General features: G+C 50.6%; 5 protein-coding genes across 5 annotated transcripts; 3 read left to right on the top strand and 2 right to left on the bottom strand.

Annotated features, from left to right (window-relative positions):
• Nucleotides 1–105: 105 nt before the first annotated feature.
• Nucleotides 106–3,514, top strand: EDB91DRAFT_741063 (uncharacterized protein). The gene is made up of 6 exons (XM_041328250.1): nt 106–1,198; nt 1,256–1,492; nt 1,546–1,922; nt 1,976–2,158; nt 2,214–3,002; nt 3,051–3,514. Exons 1-6 carry the CDS (start codon nt 120–122, stop codon nt 3,392–3,394), a joined length of 3,009 nt encoding a protein of 1,002 aa, XP_041173178.1. The 5' UTR covers nt 106–119; the 3' UTR covers nt 3,395–3,514.
• Nucleotides 3,515–7,514: 4,000 nt separating this feature from the next.
• EDB91DRAFT_1239013 (uncharacterized protein) lies at nt 7,515–8,879 on the bottom strand (the record flags this gene model as incomplete). The annotated part of the gene is made up of 3 exons (XM_041321795.1): nt 7,515–8,368; nt 8,419–8,645; nt 8,695–8,879. The coding sequence occupies 3 exons, from the start codon at nt 8,877–8,879 to the stop codon at nt 7,515–7,517; spliced, it is 1,266 nt and encodes a 421-aa protein (XP_041173177.1).
• A 216-nt stretch (nt 8,880–9,095) lies between these two features.
• Nucleotides 9,096–10,171, top strand: EDB91DRAFT_740853 (uncharacterized protein). The gene is made up of 5 exons (XM_041328249.1): nt 9,096–9,444; nt 9,494–9,644; nt 9,695–9,834; nt 9,889–10,007; nt 10,053–10,171. Exons 1-5 carry the CDS (start codon nt 9,246–9,248, stop codon nt 10,077–10,079), a joined length of 636 nt encoding a protein of 211 aa, XP_041173176.1. The 5' UTR covers nt 9,096–9,245; the 3' UTR covers nt 10,080–10,171.
• A 392-nt stretch (nt 10,172–10,563) lies between these two features.
• EDB91DRAFT_1059248 (TPR-like protein) lies at nt 10,564–13,341 on the top strand (the record flags this gene model as incomplete). The annotated part of the gene is made up of 2 exons (XM_041314226.1): nt 10,564–11,908; nt 12,578–13,341. 2 exons carry the CDS (start codon nt 10,564–10,566, stop codon nt 13,339–13,341), a joined length of 2,109 nt encoding a protein of 702 aa, XP_041173175.1.
• Nucleotides 13,342–15,059: 1,718 nt separating this feature from the next.
• On the bottom strand, nt 15,060–17,131 carry EDB91DRAFT_741131 (uncharacterized protein). Its single transcript, XM_041328251.1, has 11 exons — nt 16,750–17,131; nt 16,655–16,697; nt 16,535–16,607; nt 16,427–16,476; nt 16,259–16,372; nt 16,123–16,205; nt 15,853–16,060; nt 15,708–15,804; nt 15,593–15,657; nt 15,443–15,533; nt 15,060–15,389 (listed from the first exon to the last, which is right to left on the bottom strand). The coding sequence occupies exons 1-11, from the start codon at nt 16,790–16,792 to the stop codon at nt 15,264–15,266; spliced, it is 993 nt and encodes a 330-aa protein (XP_041173174.1). The 5' UTR covers nt 16,793–17,131; the 3' UTR covers nt 15,060–15,263.
• Nucleotides 17,132–18,143: the final 1,012 nt, after the last annotated feature.

Here is an 18,143-nt window from a genome sequence, read left to right as displayed (position 1 = left end):
TTGAGCGTAGTTTGGACGGTTGTTTGGCAAAAGCTTTAGATCCAAACAATCCAAATTTGGCTGCAACGCCCTCAAAGATTGAATGAGAATTTCATTCAGCTTGCAGTTGGCTTGCAGGCATGGCCACTCCGCAAGCCATCCTCGGCACAGATGTGCAACCACAACAGACTTCATCTGCGACACTTATTCATGATATCACATCAAATGGCGCTTCCCAGCCTTTCATTCACCGTGAAATCCAATTACGGTCACGACCATCCACCGCCACCTCGAATAACAATCACACTACTGGACAATCTGCCCCTATAGGGGCGGTGTCTAGCTCTATACATCATGGTGCTAACTTGATCCTAGATCTAATTAGGACTGAAAGACAACAGGTTTTGAGTGACGCCGAGCGACAGATAGGACATCTTCAGCAGCAATATAACGAACATCGCTCATTATATTCGAAAGAGTTTATAGAAGAATCAATCAAGCGACGTGATGCTGAGCACATAGCTTCATTCCTCTCAACTGAACGGGAGAGATATACAAAGGAAGTGACTGAAGCACACAATGTCGCTCTCCTGGCCAGAGCAGACGTAATTGCGGCGCAGAGCACCGCATCTGAAGCCGCAAGAGCAGCAGACGCCGCGGGTATTCACCTCATGGCGGTTCAGGATGCGCTTCAGCAGGTTGGCATTACCATCAGTCAAGACGACTCTGACACTTCCAACAAGCCGAAGATAATCCTAGGCACGCCATGGTTGGAACTCATCCCATCCAAAATCCATAGCTCAGATACGCCACTCCCCGACCCCTCCAATACCCCCGACGGCAAGCCAAGTTTTTCCCCTCCTATCCAGCACCTCCTCAGCTCGCCATCGAATTTTGTCGTAGTTCTCAAAGAACAAATTAAGTACCTCAGCGATAATTTATCCGCCACTCAAAACAGCTACGCAAGTCTTGTCTCCCAACGCAATCAGCTCCAGAGCGACCTGCGTAATCTGGGCTATGATCGAAACCAGCTCGAAAGCTCGAAGAGGGAAACGGAAGACAACGCGAAGAAGCTCGACCAAAGACAATCCGAAATCACGAAACTGGAAAATAAGATATTATGGTTGAAAGCAGAGCGAGATGACGCAGTGAAGGCCAAATTTACTGCCCTCGACGAGATGAAGAGAACCATGGCAGAGAGTGCGATCACTCTTAAATCGTATGCTCGCTTCTCACTCTTCACTTGATTCGTCTTGCTAAACGAGTCTTCCGCCAGCACGTTTGATCAGCTCTCACAAGATCAACAACGTCAAGCCGAGGCGAATGCAGAGAAGGACCGGCAAGCACTGGAGAGCTCTCTTGAAGCTAAAACCGCGCAAGTTCGTGAACTACAGAGCCAGCTCGCACACATCAAGGCCGTCGCGAATGAATGGAAGGGTAAATCAGATGCAGTCGCAAAGGAGCGTGACTCTCAGAAGCAGCTCCAGGTCGCCGAATTGCAGAAATACAAAGAGTATGTAACCGTTGCAGCATGTGACGTCATGGTTGCTCACTGTGATCACCTAGAACAAGTTCGCTCCGAAAGGCACAGATAGACGACTTGCAGAAACGACTGGAAGCCAGTGTCTCCGAGGATGTTTTTAAGGCCAACGTATCACGAATAGGGGAACTCGAAAAGGAGCTGACCTCGCTCCGGGAACGCCACGCTAAATCGAGCCAGGAAAAAGATGAAGCCGTTGCTTTGGTCAAGTCTCGCAATACACAAATAAAAGAGTTGCAGGACATGCTCGCGGCATCTTCAAATCGTAAATTAACGACGGAGTCTGCGCCGAAGAATCATTCAGAGGGCAGTTGCGAAGGGAAGAAAGCTCGTGCATCAAAATCATCGACGCCTTCGGATCAAACCCAGTTCAAAACGCCTGGAACGCACCCCGCATCGACAGGTTCGTATGATTGCCCTCAGGTTCAGAATCCCGTACTAAGCTTCACGGAACAGTCGATCGGCGATCTAAACAGATCCCCGGCCCCAAGAAAATAGAGAAGCAGAAGTCCAAGTCCTCCTCAAGCACTGTATTACCGGGTTCCTCTGCCGAACGCCCGATGGAGATCGACTCGGCGTCATCGACTGACGTAGAAATCATATCAGGACCTATGCCAATCACATCGCGGGTTGCTACTGGTAAGCGACCATCGAGCCAATATATCACATTTTTAGTCACCAATACGTTTTTTAGCAAAGCAAAAGTCACTGCGCACTGTGTTGAACAAAGCGCCTACAGGTGCTAGCACTATCGAGATAGTTGACTCTGTTCCTGCAGAGAAGACCAATCTCAAGCGTACCTCGGACACGACCGATACTTCCACACCTGCTACAAAGCGGCCCAGACTCTTTCTTGACTCATCTCCCAGCTATGTGAAAGATAGAGTCACGTCTGCTGCATCCAACTCACCGGTTGTGACTCCCTCGGGGTCGAGATCGGCGACATCTTCACCAATCATCGCGAACCCTGCCTTCAACTTCAAATTTCGAAAACATTCTGCACAAGCGAGTAGATCAGTTTCCTCGGGCGGTGCGACATCGTCAAAGAAAACTTTGGCTAACTCGCCAACTTCGTGTATACCTCAGAGCGCGAGTCCATCCGACGCCGCTTCTGCAGGCGTTAGCGATGCCATGGAGGATGACGCGCATCATAGATCAGGTAGCATAGGCTTGGAGACTCAGCTCGCAGCCGAGAGCACGGTTGGGGCAAAACCCCGAGCCCGGTTTCTACGACCCGGGCAGGGTAACCTCGCCGCATCGACAGCCTGCGAGACCACAAACTCCAAGAAACAGGCTGAATTCAGAAACTTCAACCTCAGTAATGTTCCTGTAAAGGAGCAACCCTCTGGGTCATCGACCTGCTCAACAGCTACAAGCGCGGAGCAGCCGCGAAGCGCACAAGCAGCCACATCCGCCACCCCTAACAGAGAAGCCTCATCATCGTCCTCTGGGAAAGGCAGGCCGTCTTTGCTGCGCCAATTTAGTGGGTTTCTCTTTTCAAGGACATATCAATCAAATTCATAGTCTCTAGGCAGCAAGGATGACCTCTCAACACCTCTATCCAACACTCTTCTGTCTTCGTCCCCCTCAACTAGGTCTGGGAGTGCGGTTTCACGAGGCCAATCCACTTCATCACGCAACTCTATGTTAAAGGCCAATCCACCAGCAGGAACCAAGCCTAAGCCTGTCCCTAAGCATATCCATAAAGGCCCGAGGTCGTCAATGGCTATGATACAAGTGACTCTAGACCCCTCCTCCAATGCACCTGGGGACACAAAGTCGATGCCGGCGACTAAATCGTCAGGAAAGGTACCCCAAGGACCCAGAGCAACAACTGGCGTGCCCAATACTGGAGATCTCAAGAAAGGCACCTAAAATTCTCTCCGTTCCATTATTTTGTATGATTAACCGAGCCCTTGTTCTTCAATGTCCTGCCACCGTAAAGTATCCCTTGTATATTTGTCTTACTCCCGTCTAATACTTCTTGTACGCGTTCCCATTGTTACATGTATCCAATGGTGTAGCTACTGTGTGTACACAACAACTTCGCCTTGCAATATGTAGAAAGTGCATGTGTCCGCTGAGGGACGATAATTCACGATGCACTAGCAGGGTCAGACGATCAGCATGTGGCGATCGCGATGCAGACGTCGAAAAATGAAGGGGTTGTTGCATTGATCTGTCATGAATAGCGGGGTTGCGATCGAGAATGAATGAGGAATGAAACAATGCTTCGAGTTCACACTAAAATTACAATAGTAGTAACAATTATCTGAAATACAGGGAGTCCACGAACCCCCTCTAGAAGCGGACACATGGGCCTCTTCCGTGCGCTTCCGTACCCGTGTCAATCTGCCCTGCTGCGGATGGCTGCGGTGTATTGGGGTGCGATTCAGGAGAATCCCAGTCCTCATCACGTGTGTATCGATCATCCGAATTGCAGGGAGTGTGCGCTGCGGCATGGCGCTGGATATTTATCTATGAGACATTAAAGACACAGTGATAAACATCAACCATGCTCACCGATAGACCTTGCGCGAAAGGAACGTCTATGACGGGTGGCGCTGCGGAATCTGCGTGAACGGGCCGCCAGCTCAATAGGGGTCGTAGGCGGGCTTTGAAGGTGGTGGCAGGGGTGGTAGGGGGTAGGTTGGTAGGCGATATCGGGGGAGCTGGACGAGGGATACTACGAAGTCTCTTGAGGAACCCCGAGCGCTGCAGGGGTCGTGGCGAGGGAGTTTGGGGTTGCTGTGATGAATGATATGTCAGCGAGAAACAAAGTACACGCTGCTGGACGCACGTCATTCGTTCCCCGGGAGGAGTCAAGTCCTGTACCTTGTGTGCTGTCATGTTCGCCTTGACCAAGGATGATGGAGGGAGTACATGCGCAAGGTACATGGTCATCGACCGTGGCCGCGCTGCATTCTTGCTGGAGAGCTGATGGAATGAGGGTGAGACTATAGCCTTGGTTGACATTACTGAAGACTTGCCAGTAGACCAATTGAGGCAGCTGGTCTTCATAGTTTCATCAACAGCGTCCATCATGTGTCGGTGCGATTCGAGGGCATCTTCAGGCCTACCTGCCAAATGGAGAGCCTGGCACCGTTTCTGGTGTGCAGTCAGCCATAAAGACTCAAGATCCCATCCGAAGAGCTGCCAAAAGCACGCGGTTGAGTATGAAAAAATACTTCGGATGTAAGATATCAATGCACCACTACCAAGTCCTCATAGATGTAATCAATGCGCGATGTCGACGAGAAAGAGCAGGATTTGACAGCGGCAGCGAAGTGGTCAGCAGCTTCATGGTGACATGCGCTATCCAAGGCATTGATTCCCAGTTGGACATGTAAATACGCCTGACGTGCAAAGTTGCGGAGATCAGTGTCAAGGCACGAACCTGGTCTTAATTATATGAACTGAACTCACTTCCACGACACGACACGCAAGAGTATCGTTATTCGGACAAGTGTCCGCTAGCTCTTGTACACGCAGAATTGCTTCCTCGTGTTGATCCGCATTGAAAAGTGCAATGGCCTGAAACCCACGATGAAGCATGGCATTTGCAAAAACAATTTAACCTGCCTTGATCAAAAGAAGGAAATGATTTGTTTCTAAATCTCCGTTTGTGAACATGGACGCGATATCAAATGCTTTGAGCGCATCTCTGATGTGCCCTTTTCCGCAGAGCGCAATGCCCTTGGAGATACAGCCTGTCAACGAGGGCTGAATGGTGATGGACTACGTCACGATCAGCCATTTGTAATGGGGCCATGATGGATCGGTGTATCTCACCTTCTTCGCGTCATCAAGCGCATCGTCCCAGTCGTGCTTTCGCGCCATAACAAAAGAACGATTGGCATAGGAGCGGTAGTTGTTGGCATCGGTATCAATCTCTTGGGTCAGCAGCGTTTCTGCAGCAGGCAAGTCCCCAGATATGCATGCATTGCGAACTGTCGTGTGTATATTTAGGACCTGCATGGCGTAAGGTTATATTGCGTTATAAGAGAAGGGCGAAAACATGGGTTCAATCATACAAAAGGGGACATACATCGGTCTTGATGGGTGGGGCATCCTACAAACAATGTGTGAGGATCGAAATGACAGTCAGTCAGTGCAAAGGTACCTCGTTCGAAGCCTGTTCCTTAGAGGCATTCTCCAGCAGAACGTCCTCTGGCACTAGCCACTCACAGACATCACCCTCAGAAGCGCTGCTGAGGATGTGCTTGTCATCCATAGAGAAGGTGACACAGTACACTCCCTCGGAGTGCTGGAATATTGCGATGGTTTTTCGATCCGAGAGCCGCCAGATGCGGACATGGTTGTCATAAGATGCGGAGGCGACAAGAGTGCCAGCAGGGTTGATGGCAATGGCGCTGATGCCGTTGGTATGTCCTTGCCATGGATGACCGACCTGGTGCCAGGTCAACGTGTCCCACTCCAGAATGGCTCCATCAGAGCCTGCTGTGAGAAGGCGAGTGCCATCGGGGGTCCAGGTGAGTGAGGAGTTCCTTGGTATTGAATCAAAGCTTAAATAAAACTTTGTGTCTTGATTCCATATTTGGATATTTTCTGATGTCGCGATGGCAAGATGTTCACCAGACGGCGAATACCGAACGCAGGAGATTTCACTGCCACACTCTATTGGATCTCCTTGAAGCTGAAACGTTTTTGTGCACCATAGCTTCAAAGTGGTTTCGCCTATTGAACCACTCGCCAGCACTGCGCCATCTGGTGAAAAGTTCAGCGATTGAACCAATTTGGTGTGGGCTTTGATGGCTTCAGTCAGAGGTTCTCCGGTGTCTCCGTCCCAAATGATGAGCTCTCCGTTTACGTAGTCACCGCTTGCCATCAATCTTCCATCTCGTGATACCGCCACTGCCCACACCACATTACGATGCCCCTCCATATTCTTCATCACAACCCCATCCTGTAAGTCCCACAGACACAGCGTTCCTGAGTGAATTGCCACCATATGTCGTCTATCAGGGAAGATTGCGCATGCAGTTATGGTGTCTTCATGATGAAACGCTCGAGTGGGTGTGGTGATTGGAGTAATGGGGTACCATACTTCTTCTGTCATTATGGTCGATCTTCAATGGTCGTGTTGAGCACCGTCGAAGTGGACTTGTTGGAGGGATTGTGGGCGTTACTGCTGCGGGGGTGCGTGTACCTCATGCTCCTTGTCGGCATTAACATTGTGCCTCGTGACCCATTACATACTGAAGACATGAGGCTGATCATATTAAGGCAGAATGTTGTCATACGCATTTGTCCTTACTTGTCCCGGTGTAACTTCCTTCGCCGTTGCCCTGCGACAGTACTAGTATACAGCCAGCGCTTTCCGACTTGTCGTCGAATCTGGCTGGCAGTGCTGAGAGCCTGTTGAATAACATCACCGTCTATCCTGCAGGACTGCACGAATCCCCCTGTTTCTCATGTCGAGCTGCTCTTCCAGCACATCACTGTGACCACCTGTCCGAACGGCTGTATCTTGTATACGTCATTCCGCCTGCCCACCTTCTGAGATGCACTGAGCTCGCTGTGCTATCATAGTAGCCATCCTGTCGACTTGCAAGGTTTGCGTGTGCATTGGATGCAGCTGAAAAATCTCGCATCTCAAACCGCGAGTAGTTCACTGAGAAGTTTCCACCTTCCGATGCGTAGTTTGAACGACACTTTGTGATGATATCTCCACACCATTGCTTCCTGCGCTTCGACGGACGAAATTGTAACATTGCAGATGCTAAGTGTGTGGCAATGTTGACCTTGGGTATGTGTCAACTCCTGAGGCGTGTTTCAATATCAATGTGTAAGCAAAGCCCCGACGAGCTACATACATTGGTGATAGGCATCGTAAAGTCCTCGAAAATATAGCCAGGAAGACCAGACGCAGTCTGAGGAACTCGGGAGAACAGTTTGAGTAATAACATACGTTTGTGTTGAAACCCAACCAATGCGGAGACGGATGTTCAAGGACAGCATGCGCAATATCCCATCATAACTTCGCCTTTGAACCAGTCTCAGCAGTCTCTTCCCACAAACTCCATACAAACGCATCTCCTGGAGCTAGTCCCCGCTTGACTATTTCCTCATACGCAGCCTTCACCTGGTTCGGGCCACAAACCCTCCGAAGCGAGACACCCCAGGAACGACAGCCGGACATAAGCTTGGTCCAAGCCTCCTTCTGCATCTGAGTGATCGCAGAAACAGAAAGCTGCTGCTTGCGGATAGCAAGCCATTCCGGCATGAAAAAATGCTCGACTTGTGGGTTGGCTTCTGGTAGTGCCTCTGAACCAGCCCCCACAGAAAAGTCATTCTTCCCCCAGTTGGCTGACGAGGAGTTGACCGTAGAAGGTGATACATTCGTCAAGCCGAGCGCGATGCAAGCGATGAGTTCAGAGTGACCGCGTGCGCGGAAATGATTGCGCACTCTGGCGTTCAGTGCATCGTTGCCTGCAACGTCTACATATATACAGTTTCCTCTTGCGCAGTCCCCGACCAGTGATGTATCAAATGATTCGTAGTCAAAGACGTCGTCGTACAAAGCAAGGTGCTTGGTGAAATCGAGATTTTTCGTGGAAGTCAGCCCAATTATCCGTCTCGAACTCCCCTGTAGGGAGTTACGCCTGCGAATAAGGTAGGCCAAGCAGAAGGCTGTCTTTGAGGAGGCAGAGGATAAAAGGATCTGAGTAGACCCTCCCTTGTAATTGGACGAGTTGAGCCAGTCCTCGCACCAAAACGAAGTCCAGAAAAGAGGACGATAAAGCATAGTGAGATCTTCCACAATCGGCGATGGGTCATATAATGGGTCCCCGGCGCACCGCGTAACCTGGTTATATGGTCGACGATCTATGATACTTCGTCAGTAGCTTCTTGGATCAATTGTTGAAGTAAATCACCTGGAGGAAGATGAGGTCGCGGCACAAAGAAAGCATACTTGTTCACTTCCGGAGAGACGGGCAGCAGAAGGTATCGTGCTGGGGCGAGGTATCCGTACACTCGCTCCCCAGCGTGAACTTTAGAGTGTGTGGACTTTATTATGGTACCAAAGCCCCACACAGGAGTCACACCGTGCGTTTTTGAGGAAACGCCTGCTGCCTCTGGAGCGTGGTGGAAATCAAAATACCTAGTATGCCAAAGTGAATAGGTAACATGTCTAATGGAGAGGGACGGACCTGAAGTGGGAGGTTTCGCCCAAAGCTTGGTATGTCACATTATTTGCGGAGAAACCGAAGCGGTCGACTTCAAGCAGGACATGGTCGATGGGAATAGTCTGTGGAATATCGCATTTGACTATTATCGCTTGGTTGGGGTCTTGACCGGAAGACGCCCTCGGGTGACAAAGTATAAAGTTTTTCATCTATTCCACTGGGTGTGGTTCGGATTCGCCCGTCAGACGAGACTTCCAAGCTTCGGTGTCAAATGATGTGCGACGAGTCGACGACAGCAGTAAAGGTGCGACAAGTTAGCACAGCCACCCAACCACCATGCAAGCTCCAAAGACGCCCATGCCAAGCCCAAACCCCAGACAGAAGCAGCGCTGTGGTGGTTCGTTAAACGCGTTAAACTTCGTTCTTCCCAGCGTCTTTTCTTTGCAATTGCACTACTTACCAAATCATAATCATCATGTCACCTCACGAACAACACGTGTATGCTGTATGTGCAGTTGCAGCGGTGCAGCTTGAATGCATGATCGACCAGCTGCAGTTCTCTTTCGCTCTCCAATATGCATCTTGTCGCCAAGTATTGGTCTAAACTACTGTTTCTTCCTTTTTTCTACTTCTCGGACGCTGGAGTTGGCCCCCAAGATGATCATAACCTCCCTGTAGTTGAACACGGGCACCGCGTTGTGCAGCCGTTGAACGTTCCTGATGCTCTTACCAGTACCGCGAATCTCGAGGCCATCAAAACGGTCGGCATCACTAGTACGTGTCTTCTAGTACCATAACAAAGGGATTAACGGCTGTCAAACAGGCATTCGGGCGACTGATGTTTCCCTTGGTCTTCGACGGATCCCAGTTGGCTTTCATGTAACAGTACAGGCTGATGGCGCTAAATGGCAGACAACAAACAAAGTTGTACACATCGATCAGGCCGTTGTTGAATGGAACGAGCGGATACCCCTGTAAGTTGTCCTTGTCCAATCTCTCCTGCATGTATTGAGAAATGTTCTAGGCCATTGGAGCCATCTTCCAAAGTTTGGTTTCGGGTTTATGCGTCATTTGAATCAAGTCCTATGCTCGGTCAGGGAGAACCACTCCGCACATTCGAAATCTCTGTTGGTGAATTGCTGGATCGCAGTGAACGGGCATGTCGTTAGTAAATTCTATTGCGAATCACTCCTGACGAATGTTGACGAGATAACGAAGCCTTCACCTTTCAGCCTAAGGTGGGGGACGTTGTGTCTCCATGTACTTCACTGTTCATCACAGTGGAGCAGCGAAATCTTCATGAAGACGACGCCGCAGTTCCTTACCCCATCACTCCCGTGAGTAATCAATACAGTTTGACAATGAAAGCTCATAATTTGCAGTCCACGTCTTCCGAGATGCCCACGTGAATGCTCATGACAGATGCCGGACATCATCTTCTCGCTCGATACCACAGGACGCAATATGGGAGGGATCTTGATGTATCTATACAGCATTTTGAACGCGCCTCCGATCTCTGCCCTGTTGATCATCCCTACCGCTCTGCGGCACTGTCTAATCTAGCTACCGCGAAGTTCACCCAATGCCAGGCTAATGGAACCTACCTCGACCTCGATATCCCTATCTCTCTCTTTCAAGATGCCTTGGATTTGCGTTCCGCCGGTCATCCAGACCGACCTCTCACCCAGTTCCATCTCGCCAATGCTCTGCTGTCTCGTTTCGCGAAAAGGGGGTTTCAAGCGGATGCCGATGTGGCTGAAGAGTTACTTAATGAAATTCTCGATATCTGCCCCGCCAACAACCACATCCATAGATCAGCTCTGCTTGCAATCGAAACCTCTGCACCGGGTCATCTATATAAGTGGATTTGGGTCAGAGGGGCCCACTGCGTCCATGCCTCCTTGGTCCCTTGATGAGCTTGCTCGTCGAGCCGAGCTTTTTTTGCGAAGTGACGATCCTCATGCCTTAGATGAAGTGATATCCCGTCATTACGGCGTACTGGGACACTACACCAGAGCGTCTCAGCGAGGTGAAATATTGGGTAACCTAGGTGCTCTAGTGGTGACCCGCTTCAACCGACGAGGCAATGTCGATGACCTGGACAAGGCGGGCGCGCTTCTCAGGCAAGCCTTGACTTTATGGTCGCCCGGTAACCCAAAGCGGTCTACCTCATTGAATAACCTCGCATTCACGCTCTCCACTCGCTTCAAACACCAGGGCAGTGCCAATGACCTAGAGGAGGCGGTCGCGTTTCAAAGGGAAGCCTTGGCTTTACTCCCAGTCAATCATCCTGATCGGTCTGTCTCATTGAATAACCTTGCACACGTGCTATCTACCTGCTTCAGATACAGGGGCAATGATAATGACCTGGACGAGACAATCATGCTTTACAGGGAAGCCTTAGCTTTACGCCCAGTTGGTCACCTGGATCGGTCTGCCTCATTGAATAACCTCGCACATATGCTATCCACCCGCTTCAGACACCGAGGCAATGACAATGACCTGGACGAAACCATCGTACTTTACAGGGAAGCCTTGGCTTTACTCCCAGTTGGTCACTCGGATCGATCTGCCTCGTTGAATAACCTCGCACACATGCTATCCACCTGCTTCAGATACAGGGGCAATGACAATGACCTGGACGAGACAATCGTGCTTTACAGGGCAGCCTTGGCTTTACGCCCAGTTGGTCACCTGGATCGGTCTGCCTCATTGAATAACCTCGCACACATGCTATCCACCCTTTTCGAACACCGGGGAAATGCCGATGACCTGGACGAGGCTATCCCACTTCACAGGGAAGCCTTAGCTTTACGCCCAGTCGGTCACCCAGATCGTTCTGTGTCGTTAAATAACCTTGCAAACATGCTCTCCACCCGCTTTGAACACCGGGGCAATGACGATGACCTGGACGAGGCTGTCCCGCTTCACAGGGAAGCCTTGGCTTTAGGTCCGGTCGGTCATTCAGGTCAGCCCCCCTCGTTGAACAACTCCTTGGACACCTTCCCCACTCATTCCGAGGACCGAGGTAGTCTCGGAGACATTGACGAGCAGATCGCTATTCACAGGGAATCGCTAGCTTTGAGCCCAGTCAGTCACCCAGACCGGGTTGGACCATCGAATAACCTTGCGACTGCCCTTTCCACCCGCTTCCGTCACCTAGGCAATAATAAAGACCTCGACGAAGCACTCGCACTCCACAGAGAAGCCCTGGATTTGTGCCCACCTGATCACCCAGGTCGGTCCGCCTCATTGAACAATCTCGCACACACACTCTCCACCCGCTTCGAGCATCGAGCCAATGTCCAAGACCTCGACGATGCGCTCGCACTTCGCAGAGAAGCGCTAGATTTGTGCCCACCTGATCACCCAGGTCGGTCCGCCTCATTGAACAATCTCGCACACACACTCTCCACCCGCTTCGAGCACCGAGCCAATGTCCAAGACCTCGACGATGCGCTCGCACTTCGCAGAGAAGCGCTAGATTTGTGCCCACCTGGTCACTCAGGTCGGTTCGCCTCATTGAGTAATCTTGTACACACACTCTCCACTCGCTTCGAGCACCGAGGTAACCTCGACGACATTGGCGAGGCAATCATACTCGTCAGGGAAGCGATGGAATTGTGCCCAGCCAGATACCCAGATCGGTCTGGGTCATTAAACAGCCTTGAAACTGCCCTCTTCACCCACTTCCGTCACCGTGGCCATGACCTCGACGAGGCCATCGCACTTCAGAGGGAAGTACTGACTCTTTTCCCGATCGGTCATCCATATAGGCCTGCCTCATGCAACAGCCTTGCGATTATGCTCTTCACTCGCTTTAACCACGGGGGCAATGACCAAGACCTTGACGAGGCAATCGCATTTCACAGGAAAGCACTGGCTTTGTGCCCAGTCGGTCGCTTAGATCGGTCTGGGTCATTGAATAGCCTTGTGACCACAATCTCCACTCGCTTCCGTCACCGAGGCAACGATCAAGACCTTGACGAGGCCCTCGCACTTCACAGGGAAGCGTTAGATTTGTACCCACTAAGTCATCCAAATCGGTCTGCCTCGTTGAATAATCTCGCAAATACTCTCTCTACTAGCTTCGAGCACCGAGGCAATTCTGAATACATTGACGAGGCAGTCACATTCGGCAGGGAAGCGTTGACTCTGTGCCCAGTGAGTCACCCAGACCGGGCCGCCTCATTGAATAGCCTTGCGACTGCCCTCTCCACCCGCTCTTGTCACCAAAGCAATGACGAAGACCTAGACGAAGCGCTTACACTTCACAGGGAAGCACTGAATTTGTGCCCAGTCGGTCACCAAGGTCGGCCCGGGTCATTGAATGACCTTGCGACTGCCCTCTCCACCCGCTTCCGTCACCTAGGCAATGACCAAGATCTCGATGAGGCGCTCACACTTCACAGAGAGGCGCTAGCTTCGTACCCACTCGGTCACCGAGGTCGGTCCGCCTCATTGAATCAACTCGCAAGCACCCTCTGCACCAGCGTTAATCACCGAGGCAATGACCGAGACATGGACGAGGCGGTCGCATTCGACAGAGAAGCACTGGCGTTGCGCCCACCCGATCACCCAGGTCGGTTAGCCTCAATGATTAACCTCGCAAAACTCTTTTTACCCGCTTTAACCACCGCGGTGATGACCAAGACCTTGAAGATGCAATAGCACTCCACAGGGAAGCACTGGTTTTGCGCCCACCCGGTCATCCAGCTCGGTCTGCCTCATTGAGTAACCTCGCAAACACCCTTTCCACTCGCTTCAAGCACAAAAGTAGTAATGATGACCTCAACGAGTCGATCACACTTCAGAGGGAGGCACTAACTTTGCACCCAGATCGTCGCCCAAATCATTCTCGCTTGGTGATAGAACTTGCTAGTGCACTCTCCACCCGCTTTGATACTGAACACGATCAGGACGACCTCGATGAGGCAAAGGCCCTCCATGGAGAAGTTCTAGCTTTGTACACTGTCGGTCACCCAGACCACTCTGGCTCATTGGATGACCTCATAACTGCGCTGTCAGCTCGCATTAGAAAGGCAGAAAATGAGGTATGTTTGTTAAAAGGCCATCTCAGCAAGCTCCCAACATTCACTGGTCACAGGATGCCGCTGGCGAAGCATTTGATAATGTGCGTGACACATTTCTGCTCTCTAGGCCATTACCACCCCTACTCACGATTTGCTAGTTCGATGTAACACAATCGCCGGGAATGGAAAATGGCCCGCCAGGCGACTTTTTCAACGAGAGATCTGTCAACGTGCGTTTGTTTCATGTCGATTCCCATGAAATTGTTGTTTGAACGATCCCCTCTTGCAGTTCGCAACTCATTCTCGTTCCCGTGCTCGCTACAACCGAAACACTGGAGTAATCCGAAGTCTTGTCAGTGGTTCACTATCACCAGTTATATGAACTTATCAACAGGCATACAGTTTTCTCGGCATCGCACGGGAGAACGCCACAAGATTCAGCACGCTACGCAGCGTCCAGCGCCTCCCTCATTCCCTATCGACCGGGCTCGACATCTCTTCTCGAAAATAAGGCGCACCAGGGCAGCCTCGGACAACGGATTGCAAGAGCGCTCATCAAGAGTGGTCGATGTAGCATTGTGCCAAGCCAAACGTGTGGGTTCTTTTTTGCACTTCCTTGCATAGGTCTATCTTCATATAAGTATGTAGAGGAATGCCTGCGCCCGAGAAAAACGCACCGTATATCGTCCGCTCAAAATTGCAGGAGCGTCAAAGCCCGCTAGTCATGCTACAAAGTCAAGGCTGAAGCAGCAATGCAACGAGGCGGGAACGAGTTCCAATCCACAGAATGCTGCATCAACGCAGGCCGAGGGCGTAGCAGTCGCTGTGGCGTCGGCACCCCTTGGCGCATTGAAGGTCGAGGCTTTGCAGTCCATAGATGAGGCGCATGGTCGCATGAGGTTCTGTTGTTTTTGATTTGGGTGTCCCTCGCCGATATCTTTCCTGATAGTAGCTTCGTCGATGCATTATATTTGTAGTCTTGGTCATGATCTGATATCATTAGGCCCTCGCATAAGTACATACCGTTTCAAACTTTCTGTTTGTATTCGGCAAGCCAACATAAAGTGTGTAAACGGGCAAATGACCCAGGTGTATGATGCATGAGCGGTCCTGCCAATGACAGGGGATCTCGGAGGACGATCTGCAATAACTTTTCATTTTTTTCCCCGATAGAGTCAAGTCTACACTTGCTGGCGTGCTTATTTCTATCGCTGTTGTATTTTACAATAAGTGCCATATCTGGCCTGGCCCGTTGTCAAAGTGCAGCAGCACTTCAGCGACGGGCTGATACACAGCAGAGCAAACCGCGTCAGACATAATGCAAAAGAGGAAGCCCCGTCGAGCGCCCAGAGGATATGCAAGGACGGTACTGGAAAGTCCAAAGAACGATGCGCAGAAGGATTACTGAGAATATAGGAAAGGCAATGCAGACACTGCAATGTGCAATCTTAATGATAAGTGGGATCTCTTGCTTTAACGACGATGGCGATGCGAGTGCGGATGCGAGATGCGAAGTGCGGCTTGAATAAATATGCGGTCGTCATACGAGACGACGCGATGCTAGTAGGGCGGGCGTTTGAACTCGTTGCTGATGATTTGTGCCTCAGGGTCGAATTCGTCGCCTTTCACGATTTTGCCTGTGGCATCGTACTCGACCAAGCGATCGGGGCTGGCAAATGTATCCATCTGGGAAGCAGGTATTCAGGACGCAGACGAAGACGCCTGAAGACAGACCTTACCTGGACGTGTACACTGTCGCATTTCTTGACAGAGAAGCGACGGTTCGAGCTAGCGTTGCTCCTAAACGCGAGCGTCGAGCCCTGAGTGGAACTGGATATGATGAAGAGGGATAAGGTAAGAGAAGTGCAGAGGGGATGAAAAAAACGTACGTGAAAACCTCTGGACCTTGAGATGTAAAGTTGGTCAACCTTCGCACGACGCGGCATGCTACGATCTGGAAGTGCATTAGCGAACACTCGACAGAAAGACTATATTTGAACAGACCGTTGATGCGATGGCAGCAGGAACGTTCGCAATGATCGACATGACTGCGTTCAAATTCATGAGCATGAAGATCGTCGCGAGCAAGTTTGCCAAAAACCTGGGGTGAACAATGAGTAAGACAAGGGGCTGTATACGGTGCACGTACGCAATAGCGAAATAGATCAAGCCATCCCCAAATATAAGTTTGATGAGTTTAGAGCGACCGTTAGCCGGGAATGCCAGTTTCCAGCCGGTTAAGCACAAGACTGTGAAATCAAATGCCATGGAGTAGATGAAGCTGATGGCGAGGATTTGATTGTCCGTGTAGGTGATGGCACATGCACCATCCACCCATTCAGCCTTCAACAAGATACCTGGTGAATTCGGCTATTATACCTGCATATATGCGCTGGTTTAGGAGATGAATCGCGCCTACCATGAAGAAGGAATGACCAGTGACCCAGAATGATAACAACGAGGGTAGTCACTACGTATTTGTTCTGCGACCAGACTGCCATGCTACAGCACACGTCAGTTACAGCAGGTGGGAAATATAGATGTTTGCTACCGACGTTCGCAAGGATAGATTAATGCTGGCTAAGCCAATAGCAGTATTGCCGAAGACCTGGTTGAAGGTATATAGTGCCTGACAATTAACCTCGGTCGTCACGTTGAGCGCAATGGCGCTGAGTAAGGCGCGTCAACAGAACGCGTAGAGTGAAGGGAGGGGCCGGACTTACATGCCAATCAGCGCGAAAAGTAAACTGTAACGACCAGAAAAATAGAATATCTGTCACAAATCTATTGTTCAGGGGGGGGGGGGACACTCAGATACTCTAGAAACCTACCAGTGGCCATCGGAATCGCCTCTTGCCCGAGATAAACTGCCAGTCAAAATCCAGCGAACTGACAAACTCCCATCTGCACCGTATCAGTTACAGTCCTTGACTCACTTGAATGCCTCTTACATGTAGAGCCCAAAGAGCACATGCATGAACTTGCTAAATGCCTCTGCCCGCAGTGCGTCAGTTCTATAAATCTAATCGAGATATTCCTGATTTACCAGCGTTGGCCATCAGTGTCTCTTGGGAGTGCCAGTCGACCATGGTAACTTTCAGGATACACGACGACGGCACAGAGGGGGACGACCTGATGGGCTTCGAAACTAAAGCTTGTCCTTAAATAGGGCACGAGAGAATGATGCGGCTTCTTCCTGCCGCATACGAGCGGCTTCGAATGGAGTTTCGACGGTAGCCTCTTCTTACATAGAACTACTGCAATGCAAAGATACCGTAAGGCTCCACTGGAAGCATCCTGCCACTGACTCCTGCTCGGAACTCAAATACACCGAATATCCAAGAGGGGGCGCTTCATATATAATCCCAACGCCCTTACTAATGCCCACTCATTGATTGCAAAGACCTACCCATAGGTACGCACATGGGGCTTCAGCGCTTCAGCCCGGCATGGGCATGATGGCCACGGTGTTGGTCGGAACTCGGCACGGCACATAGACGGCAAACTCAATTAATTTTTGGGGTGCTGACGATCCATATTTTCGAACCTGTGACAGTGGCACTTGTCACTTTAGAGGCTCCTCGACACACCTGCAGGAGGCTGCCAGCGCCAACTTCGGAGTTAACAATTCTGCTTCATCAGGTGTCTGAATATCTTAGTGGTACTTTGGCAGAAATGACAATACACTAACAGAAGCGTCCTTCTTCGTGTGATGTAGGTGTCCGACAACTAGTTTCTGAAAGCAATTAGATACATGCCAAGGAGGGTAGACCTTCTTACCTTTGGGACAGCAATGCAATTTTATTTATTACACAATATCATTGCCAACGACCTTCTCTGCCTTCCGACTTCCGGTGCCCTGGCCAGTGGCAGGGAACCATACAGCTGGATTAACAGACTGCATTAATATTGAAACTGGAAGCTGTTCCCCCGCGAATGCAACCAGTCTTGCTCACGCTGATGTGCCTAACAAGATGCATAGGATAGAAGGAAGGTTGTCTGACGGCCTGGCTAAGGCTAGGTAAGCAAGATGGCCTGCAGTTAGTGTTACTGCCAGTGCGGCAGTAATCTCCAGGTGATCAGGTCTCGAGCCCAGCTTGTGTATATTTTGATGAACTTGAGCGAGACACAGATATCGCACTTACCAAGAGACATGGTTGAAACGTTAACGTTGACCTTAAGTATAAATTTCCGCGTCCAAGTCTAGTAAGAAGGAACGACTATTTTCATTCGTCTATGGTCTGTCTAGGAGAGACTAGTCCGAGTCAGAATTTGCGCGAGTACTCGGACACACTCGCTGACTAAGCCGCGTAAGCGCTCCCTATACTGGGCTAATATTAATGCCACTTGACTACTGCCACGTAGTATATACGTTCTACCGGACGAGATTCCACAACGATTTCTTCCTACCGGTGGCCAACTGCATGGCCCCGCGGCGCA

Source organism: Suillus paluster (assembly GCF_016628075.1).
Source record: "Suillus paluster strain FC165 chromosome Unknown EDB91scaffold_68, whole genome shotgun sequence".
Taxonomy (NCBI): domain Eukaryota; kingdom Fungi; phylum Basidiomycota; class Agaricomycetes; order Boletales; family Suillaceae; genus Suillus; species Suillus paluster.
The sequence above is the reverse complement of the archived record's forward strand: the minus strand, read 5'-3'. Positions and strand labels throughout refer to the sequence as shown.